We start from the raw sequence: 10,970 nt of genomic DNA, 5'->3' as shown, positions 1-10,970 counted from the left end.
GTGGTTGCACCCGCCACTTTTATCCAGAATCAGAAATACTTTTATTGATCCCTAAATCTTAAATTGGTTGCGTTACAGTCGCTCAAGTTGCTAAATAAGTCATTAAAAGAGATATAAATAATAATAATAACGTTAAAATATGTGCATTATAGTACAGTATATATAGAAACTATAATAATATAAAACAAGAGTGTGTAGAAAAAGTACATTATATTACTGTACATAATAATATATAGAAAATAAGACATTCAAAATGTAATTGTTACTATTATTCATATTATTATTCATATTATTATTAGTACAGTAAAAGAAGTGACAGTATTTTGAAGGCAGATGAGGATGAATGGGTTAATTGTTTTATATTTAAACTGATTTTTAGGCTCCAAAGTGTCGACAGATTGTTATTTTCACGTTGTAAAGGATAAAAAATGTCAATAAACTCTAAATGTGAACGTCGGTGAATAAAAACTTTTGATCTTATTTTGAAGAGAGAAAATGTTCAGTGGGATGTGACATTTATTCCAATATGAATATATACACAGGAGTGTAAACACAGCCAGCAGAGAGCAGGAGGCAGATCTGTATTCAGTGCAGGTATCCAAGTGTGTGTGTGCGTGTGTGTGTGTGTGTGTGTGTGTGTATGTGTGTGTGTTAGCGTGTGCCTCTCTCTCCCCGGGGCGTTACGTGTCCGTGCTGTGAGGACGGGATCTTTTATCTTGGCTGACGTCCCAATCAATCAGCCAGACACTGATGGAGACCCAGGGTGCCCACACACTCCTCTCTCTCTCACACACACAGACACACAGACACACAACACACACACACACACACACACACACACACACACACACACACACACACACACACACACCGGAGCTGGAGCTCTTAACCCCTTCCTATCAGTCCTTTGTTGAACAGCAGCCTTTTTGTTCACAGAGTCAAGAGGAAGGTCTTTGTCAGACCCTGGTTGTGTGTTTATGGTCTCACCTTTAACACACACACACACACACACACACACACACACACACACACACACACACACACTTATCTGATGAGGTGAATCCAGGTAAAAATCCATAACGATGTCCTTTGTTAAATCAGCGGGGGGATTAAATCATGTAAACGCGCCACATCGGACAATAAACAGTGAACGTATTTCTACAACTTCAGTGGTTTCAACTGTTTACGTGTTTTATATAAAAGATATAAAACGTTACTATATCAGCTAACATTATATTCTTTATATACAGAGTCACATGGTGTCTCTCTCCCTCTGCCTGTGTTGTATCGCAGCCTCTCTGTGGTTTGTTTCCATAGCCGGTCTGCTCCGACTGAAACTGCTGTTTTTATCATCTACGTCGGTGAATTAAGGATTTATTTCCACCAAACCAGAGTTGGTGATTGTTGGAAACACTAACAGAGACGCTTTTAATGAGTTTGATTCTGTTTGTGTCCACTTTAAATGAAGTTATGATGATCTGAAGGTAAAATGAGTGTTTCTGTCTCTGCAGTCTGCAGAAATAACTACTGTTAGTGGACAAACTTTAATTTAATTTGACTTCTGTCCAGTTTAAAGTTTGTGATTATTTGCTTTGTAAAATTACTAGTTATGTGACTGGAGTCTGGTGGGTTGTACTCCTTATTGTCTTTGGTCTGAGATGCTGATGATAAAACCTTCACAGGGAAACATTTTGGGTTATTCTGAAGCTTTATTCTTTATTTAATATTTGTTTTTCAGCAGCCTTTAACAAACATAACATCCCATAATAAGCCAGGAGGACACAAAGGAGACAAACTGGAGGAAAATAAAGTTCCAAAACTCAAAAGTCCTTCGACCTCTCGTCTTCCTTTTCAAACAGATCGATTTGAGCAGAAATGCACACAAACAATCCTCCTCTTCCTCCTCTTCTTCCTCGACGGCAGCTATTTCATGTGCTATTAGTCTCATAGGCGTCGCCGTCTCCGGTGCGGCGGGATGGACGTTACCGGAGCCATACATCAGCCACAACAGGCCTCATTAAGTGCCTGACACCTGCTACCTACAGAGACCAATTAGAGGACTGGGAGTAATGGGATGTAATCTCTCTCTGCCGGGCTCACCGGCCAATCAGGAGCCAGATTGAATCACTTAGGTGCGCTCATTAACGGTGATGAAGTTAAAGTCGAGGTGTAAACAATGAGGAGTAACTTTGTTCTTTGTTCCGACGGAAGGACTCGGTCCCGATGGGTTGTGTTAGCATGAACATTTTAATTCCATTTATATTTATAATATTAAGACTGGCAGCGAATGTTTAAGGTCCTTTTAGATGTTTTTTATTTTAAAAAATCAGCAGAAAACTGTTTATGTGCAGGTTAAACAAACAATATCTGTTTTCACCTGCTTCCAGTCTTCATGCTAAGCTAGGCTAACTACATCCTGACTCCAGCTTTATACTCAACACAGACATTTATTGATATTTATTGATGTTTATTTTCTTGTTCTCGGGCAGAAATATATAACGTTGCACTTGTGAAATGTTGAAATGTTCTTTTTGTATTTCAGGACCAACTTTAACATTCTGTTTGTGAAGAGTTTGTAGCATCGAAATGTCAACAACTGAACAAACAACCTTGTTTTTAGCCGTAAGATAATGTTGTTTTTTCTCTTTTCCCGGTTTTAAGGCGTTTTACAGACAAACAGACAGACAGACAGTAAACACACAGACGAGCTTCGACTTCAGGCTGTGAAAGGGAAAAACATGAAAATCAATGACACACACACACACACACCTTTAAGTTCCTCTGATCCTCAGTTTGTTTCTCTGCTGTCGGTTTCATCCAGTTTCATTCTTCATTTCACATTGAGGGTGTCATACTAGAGCACCGGCATCTCAGAGCAAAGCAACGGTTCCCAACCTGTGGGTCGGGACCCTCACTAGGGGTCGGGAGGTCGTGTTGATTTTCAGGGTTGTAAGAAAACTTTAAAATATTCAGTCAAACAATAAAAACACATTTTTGTGATTTTTCATTAAGATGTAAAGAACCTGTTGAAAGTTGGAACACAAACAATATTTGCAGCAAACATTTGAATATTGTTTGTTTTTTATTTCATAAACTGAACAAATTTATTCACAAATGTTATTTAAAGAGCCGCTTTTAAAGAACTCAAAGACACATAAGTTAAAATGTTAAAAGGTCATAGGTTGTGTGTTATATATATAACACACAACCACAGAGAGAGGGGGTATTGATCACTGATTTGAAGGTTGATGGATCAGTTCAGTTCCAGTGGGAGGGGGCAGCTGATGCTCGGTCCTGAGTGACGGAGACGGGAGGTTGGAGCCGGTCTGTGAGGTAGGACGGGGACCTGGTGGTGGACTGGAGCCGGTGCAGGTTCTGGAGGACCGGGAGGTGACGCGGTCGCGGGAGCCGAGGTCTGGTTGTGCTCTAGTTTATTGAGGACTTTGGAGGATCTAACATATAAGCTGCTGTTGGAATAGAAAATAACTGATAGAACAGAGAAGAAAACTGTTTGATTGATTGTTTAAATGTTTAAAAATACAGAAGATTTAATAAAAAGTTCTTATAAATATCAGTAAAACTCATCTCTGATCAATAATCACAGGAAATAATCAGTTTAAAATTCTTTTTTGTTCAGTTTTACACAAACTTCCTGCTCTGCTGTTATTGTTAAAACCTGAATATAAAATAAAATCTGTCATTTAAAGGAAAAAGGTCGACGGCAGGGTTGAGCTTTGTTGGTCCGATCAGGTTTCAAACAAACAGAACCTGAAATGAGTTTAATAAATAATGACACTTTATGTTTATTAGTTGATGAAATAAAGACTTTAAAGATCCTCCAGTGTCTGATGTGTTTCTGCCCTAAATGCCCCCCCACACTGAACACTCGAGTTAAAGGCTTTGACTTCGGGCCCGAACCAAGGAAGTCCATATATTTGGGTCTCGTTTTCTCCTGCTAACGTCCCCCCTCCCTCCCTCCCTCCCTCCCTCTCCGGCAACCTGGAATGAATTTGCCCGGTCATGTAGAGCCGTGTCAGAGCGAGGCGAAGCTGGCAATTCATCACCCCGCGCTGCCTGCCTGTCACCGCTCATTCGCGCCTTTTTCTCGTGTGTCTGAGTGCTGTTCGCCTTCTGTCAGAGCTCCTCGCCGCCGCCACGTGTACCTCCACCCCCCCTCAGGACCTCCAGTACAGAAAGAGAGAGAGAGAGAGAGAGAGAGGCCTTTCCACTCTCCTCCTCCACTCTGACAGCTCCCCACGGACGCCGGGATGGATGGAAGGAACAGAGCTGAAGGGAGGAGGGGGGGGGGACCCAATTATCCCAGAATGCAACGGTAGGTGGTGTTCAAATCAGGCAGTGTGACCCCTGACCTCAGCAGTCCATTGGCGGGAGAGCGAGGCGCTTTAGCGGGAAGCCGTACCCGGCGTGGAGGAACAGCTAATGGAGCTCCATTTTACCGCCATTTCTGGCCCGGAGCGTGGCGGCCCCCACGGCGCTGCACAGATTAGCCATTAGCCCCCCCCGTAAATGCACCGCGAGCCGCGCTGAAGTCGTCTCTCAAGGCCATTAAGACGCCTGAAATCTCCCGCGGAGACGGCGGACACACATCCAGCAGCTGATCGGCTCCATTAGGGCGGATGGAGCCACTTTAACACGAAGAACCGGAGCCAGAACGAGTTCACTGATCATTTACTGCCACTTTTCTGCTCGCCCTCTCCGGAAGGACGGCGGGACGTGATGAGGACAGATGAGCAAGATTCAAACGTGTGGCGTGAACCGGGAGAGAGGAGAGGATGGGGGGGGGTGAGGGGGCAGTTTAACATCACATTTATTAGATGGAAGAACTGAAGGAAAGCAGTTAGAGAACAAAAAGGTTTAAAACACTGTAAAAAAAAAAAAAAAAAAAAAAAGAAATCCCAACATTAAAGAGCCAGTGAGCAACAGTGAGGATCTATTGTCACAAATATAATATATAATATATAATATATATATATGATATAATACTCTTCAGCAGCTGGAACGCCAAAATAATAGTGTAAAATAACAGAAAATAATTGTAATAATTAAAATACAGCATTTAGCTTTAATTTTAAAATCTTGAGGAATTTTTTTGGGCTCTTTAATGTTTAATTAAATATATTTATAATATAAAAACAATGAAATAAGTTATAAATACAGATAAACGCTGCTATAATATAACTAATCAGGCTTATATTGATAGAAGTTGTTATATTAAACAGCTGAGTTATTGAGGAACACAGAAAGTCATTATTATAATATCTATAATATAAAACTGAGACACCTGAATTGCATTGTGGGAAACATTTGAGTTGACGTTGGTGTTTTTGCAGTGTAGCAGCAGCCGGAGGTTTAAATCATTTATTGTGTCCGACTTTATGAGTTTCCTCCGAACGTGCTGCGTTAATGTAAAAAGCACGAGGTCGTGCTAAAAGGCGATAAAACAGAAAACACATCAAACACAAAGTGTTACATAAAAAAACTTTATTATTGTTGTAAGGTAAGATTGACAACAACATGCTTTTACCACGATAAAAAATAAAAAGATATTGCACTGGTTTTACTCTAGCAATGTTTTATTTCTCTCAACATCTTCCTCAAGCTTCCTCCTCCTCCTCTTCGTCACTCTTTAAAAAGACAAAACAAAAAAACACACAGCTCGGAAACGAAACCGCCCTCGTCTGCAGTTTTTCTAGCCGCTCAACCGACCTCCCCGGACGCAGATACGAAGCGTTAACGGACATCGTACCTCGTCATACCCAAAGTCACGTGTTTGGATCGTCTGCGCGCCCTCGCAGACGGAGCTGGTTCGCTCTACATGCTCAGAGTCAGAGGCGTACGGAAGCTCGTTAGTGACACAAAATAAAACAACACAACCGATGCTTCATTGATCTGTGAGTCAGGAGTTTGATATCGGATATCAGGCAGGGACAGAATCATCAGCGCATCTTTTAAATCCTCGTTTGGTCCACGCTCTTGTTTGAGTTGTAATAAATGTACGAGCATCTAGTTTCTACGTTCTGAAGAGAGAGATCGGACTCTCGTTAGTCGTCAATAAGACGTCAATACGGAACTGTTTACGGAAGGTTATCAATGACAAAACTAGTGAAACTAATCTGAGTTGTTCTCGATGAACAAATTAAGATCAAAGGGTTAATTAATGAACCTTAATACATCAAATAAAATGAGTCTGGTATTGATTATTAGAAACTGTCTAACACTGGAAGCTCAGGTGAGTCACTTTCAGACGGTTATTTTAGGTAAATTACGGATTATAGAGATTAAAACACTTTAGTGTGTTTGTTGAATATTTAAATATATTTCTCAAACTAATGTGCAGCTATTGTTTTGGCACTAGTGTTGAAAACCAACGCTCGCTCTTAAATCCCGACTGCAGGCCCGAGTACAGTTTTAATTTGACTCTCTCAGCGGTTTAATGAACGCTGCGCGGGCCTCAGCCACAGAGCGGCAGAGGTGCATGATGGGTAAACACAGGCTGGAGGTCGAACAAACTGCCAGCAGAGTTTAAGCGCCGGAGCGACCGGGACCGGGACAGGACGGAGGAGCCTGAGGGAGGCTGGGTGGTGTTTGTGTTGGCCGACCTGACCCTGTGTGTGTGTGTGTGTGTGTGTGTGTGTGTGTGTGTGTGTGTGTGTGTGTGTGTGTGTGTGTGTGTGGTCAGCAGGCTCAGGGTTCGAGATTAATGACTCCACCAGGGAAGCTGACACTCTCTAGCAGATGGCGGGAGCATCAACTTTACACACGGGAGAAAGTGTGTGTGTGTTTATACCATCAGTGGAGGCCGATGGCACCAGTATTGATCTTTGTGTGTGTGTGTGTGTGTGTGTGTGTGTGTGTGTGTGTGTGTGTGAGCGCAGATGGACACACACACACTCAGGTTCAGCAGAATATAAAACAGAAGCGCTGAGCGGGAAGATTTTTAGAGACAAACTAACGAGCAAAAAAACAAATTCCAGGATTTAATTGAACGGCTGTAATTCAATAATCAATCAATCAATCAATCAATCAATCAGGACTCGAGAGCGCACGGACAATTTCGAGTAGAGCCCGACCTGATTGATGAATATCGTCTCAATATAACGACACATTTTTAATAAGAATCCCTTAAAAAAACCCGACTGAATGGAGACCTTAAACACATCTTTGGCTTTTCTCTGCGGATATTTCAGTGATGTTAAATTATCGGCTGATTAAAGGAACTAGTTTGACTTTAAGTCCTAAAAATACAGATTCTTTTTTAAGCCACTGGTTTGAAATCTGCTCTCACAAAGTATCACAATCTCTCTTTAAAGTCTTTAAACTTTACGTACGGAGGATACGAACTGTCAAACTGACGAAGATCGGCCTTTTTCAGGTCTGATGGTATTTTATCAAGTAGACGGTTTATTGGCCTCGGAGCCACAGACTGAACTCTAACTCTACTGCCCACGCTCGCTCTCAGGCGTCCCCCCCCCCGTTGGCGACTGATTTAGGCAGTTTTGAGCTATCGGTCGTCCGATGCCCCCCCCGAGAGGAGCTGCTTCCTCTCCAGCAGCCTCCGATCTGTTCCGCAGACACACCTGCTAACACGCTTCTGCATGAGAGCGGAGATGATTTTGCCACATGTGCCCTGAATCTTTACTCCTGAATATGAGCGCGTTGCGATCAGGAGCCTGTCAGAGGAGGGCTGATTGCTACAGGCAACAAAAACAAAAACAACAACAACAACAACATGTAAACATAATTCAGCGGTGATGTCAGCGGCTCCAACGAGCTCGGGAAAGACACGAAACACCGACGGAGCTTCGGTTTCTCACAGGAGCAGAACAACGTTGAGAGGACTCGCACCGCGGTCGGGCTCGGGGTGCGTTCAACTTCTCTTTAAACAAACCAAAACAAAAAACAAACAACAACAACAACAACAGTTTGTTGTTCAGTAGGAATCAGTGAGCACAGAAGAACTTAAAGGAACTGATTTTAACTGGATAACAGCGGTCCAACAACCACCTTTTCCTTTTTTTGTCTTTTTCAAAATGAGATCAAAGTTTTGTGCCGATGCCCGACACACACACACACACACACACACACACACACACACACACACACACACACACACACACACACACACACACACACACACACACACACACACACACACACACACACACACACACACACACACACACACACACACACACACACACAGGTCGCACAGTGTCCCAAAACAAAGTTAATCCTAAAACACGCAAACGCACTCGGGGGGTATAAAACAGATGCACAACAGAACTTTAAATATTCTTATATATATACACAGATAACCATGCACGAGTTAACAAACGCTCACACACACACACACACACACACACACACACACACACACACACACACACACACACACACACACACACACAAACGTGTACGAAGTCTGACAACACAGCAAGTTGGTCCAGATACCAAATAAAACCTCTGGAGGCTGATGGGGGCTGGAAATAAAGAGGCGGCGGTCCGACAGAACGGTCTGAGCGTGCTCAGTTTGGGTTCTCTGGTTCTGTTTCTTAAACTAAAACAATAACTCTGAATGAATCGTGCTAATGCTAATATGCTAGGGTTGGGTTTTGATAGGATTTAATAGGATCAGTTGTTCTGAATCTCTGCCATATAACATCTTAGCTACCGGTCCCATGTGAAATGTTCAGTACTTTCCAAACATTTAAAAATCAACTTGGAAAGAACTGAAGCAGATCTGAAACAGTGTGGTTCTGTTCTGGTAATTCAGCACCGACACTAATCTAAATCCAGCTCTGACATTCCCAGGAATCTCTTCGGACCTGCAGCGTCGGATCACCGGGGGACGACGGCGCGAGGAGAATTTAATTTGTCCCGGTTATCTGCGTGCTGAGTGGGACGATGACGGTGCAGATTTGGTGCCATTGAAAACACTCTAATGCATTTACACAGATAAACATACGCTGCACTTTATTGCTGAGATACGATCTCTTTCTTCCAGTTGGTTGGACATCGTCGGGCGAGGAGGGACGGGACGAGTTCAGGCGCGTCCTGATGTGTGCGAGGAACGTGCGTGGACCCGCTGAGCTCTTTATTTCTAGCCCCCACGTGAAAGAGAAAAGCTCTGCGCGGCGTTTAGCCTGCAAGCGGAAACCAAAATAAACTCACGTGGACATTAAAGAGCACAGAACAGCTGGAATGGGACTACGACTACAACATCTGTCTCTGCTTCGTCTCGCTCTGAACGTCAAACTCTCGGATTAGTGCGAAGTTACTAATGTGTTTTTCTTCCCAACATGCAGTTTGTGTGAGTTTTAAAACCTCGGGCCAGCACTGAGTGGTGGGATCTGTGCATTTTGTTCTTTTTGTTTTGCTTTCTTCGCTGCTACGTCTTCTTGCTGGTTGCTTTGTCTTGGTGCGAGGAGGTGGGCACAGCGTCGGCGGTTGTGGTCTGTGGTTCGGACCTCTTGCGCTGTGGCTCAGATGCTGCAGAGGAGTTTGCGCTGAGGGCCGGCTGAGCGGTCGCCGGACCCAACCGCTGTGCAGACGCGGCAGCCGACCCCGATGCGGGCCTTTCTGGGACGTCCTGCGGTTGCGGGGTCGCGCAGTCTTTCTGGGTGGAGGATTTAACCGACCTCGGCGAGGTGGTCGGGGAGACAACTCGCTCTGTTTTCTGTCTGGTGGGCGACTGAGGGGCGGGGAGCTGTTTGGAGGAGAAAGAGTCTTCTGGGGTGCTGCCTCTGGATGGTTTCTGGTCCTTCTTGTCTACAGCAGGGCTCAGTTTGACCGGGCCCAGGACACTCTTAGCTACTGTCACTAGCTGAGACACGACTTTGTCCACGCCGCTGTCAGGGCCCGGAACCGGGGAGCTGGAACTGGAGCCAGAAGTGGGCGATGGCGTCAGACTCGCAGCAGCTGCAGCGCAAAGTCTGCGGTTGTCGGCCTCCTTCTTCTCCTTGGGGATGCCGGGAGAGGAGCAGGAGGTGCGGGGAGTCTCTGGGGAGTCTGTAGTAGTAGTGGTGGTGGTTCTGGAGTCTGTGGTGGTTCTGGAGTCTGTAGTATTTGTAGTGACCGTGGTAGAGGGGGCTGTGGTTCTAGGGCTGTCCAGGGTTTGGTCCTCCGCCCTCGGCTCTGATGGTGCCGTCTTCCCCTTGAGACTCTTGGAGTCTTGTGGAGGACTCGGTTTGAGGAACGTGTCCTTGCTGACTGAGATGAATGCACTGCCTGGGGTGGAGAAGGGAAGGGGACCCTGAGTGGGTTTTGAGGTACCGCTCGGTCCCAGAACCTTCCTCTCTTGTCTGGCGCCTTCTTCCACGGTTGAGGCCGACCGTGTGTCTTTTACTCCCGGGAAGGAGGTGCTCTGACCGGGCTTCGCCTCTGTGACGGAGGGGAGGGTGTGTGAGGGAGTGGGCCTGCCCACCTGCGAGGGCCCCGTGTGGGTGAATGTGGCGTGCGGGGTGCAGGGGGAGAGGCAGAGGGACGGCAGCGTCCCCCCGGGGCCCGTCCTCACAGTGGTGGGCCTCAGCAGGGGAGGAGGGGTGAAGGTCGCCCCCCTGCGTCCGTCCTGGCTGTCCTCCGAGCCCTCGTCCGTCTCGTCCTCGGATGAATCGACCTCGTGGATGGCGTCCTGCTTCTGCAGCGACTCCCTCCGCTCGGCTCTGTCCTGCCGGATGGCGGACAGTTTGTCCTTCAGCTTGCTCTTCCCGGGGGCCAGGCCCAGCGAGCCGGACACCGCGCCGAGAGCGCCGTCCCCTTCCTGACGCCCTAACTTCCTGGATGAGGAGGAGTGTTTCTGCAGGCTGCCCTTCTCCACGCCGCGTCCTGCAGACGACAGCAGACCCTCGCTGGCGGACTCCTGAAGGTTAGACAGGAAGACAGAATGTCCTGATACTGATATTGAACAGTCAGCAGCTACAAGTTCTTTACAAATTAAACTAATAAAAATG

At 45.6% G+C, this 10,970-nt stretch overlaps 1 protein-coding gene across 19 annotated transcripts in view; it reads right to left on the bottom strand.

Moving 5' to 3' along the window:
• Window positions 1-5,487: 5,487 nt before the first annotated feature.
• mast2 (microtubule associated serine/threonine kinase 2) overlaps window positions 5,488-10,970 on the bottom strand; it is a 170,643-nt gene continuing 165,160 nt past the window's right edge. For all 19 annotated transcript variants that reach the window (XM_051375728.1, XM_051375729.1, XM_051375735.1 and 16 more), the window contains one exon: window positions 5,488-10,879. In XM_051375728.1, the coding sequence (XP_051231688.1) occupies window positions 9,410-10,879 (1,470 nt within the window). In that variant the 3' untranslated portion in view covers window positions 5,488-9,409. The remainder of the gene's footprint in view (window positions 10,880-10,970) is intronic.

The sequence above is a fragment of the Dicentrarchus labrax genome, unplaced genomic scaffold (genome assembly GCF_905237075.1).
Source record: "Dicentrarchus labrax unplaced genomic scaffold, dlabrax2021, whole genome shotgun sequence".
Taxonomy (NCBI): Eukaryota; Metazoa; Chordata; class Actinopteri; family Moronidae; genus Dicentrarchus; species Dicentrarchus labrax.
This window is presented reverse-complemented; position numbering and strand designations above follow the sequence as displayed.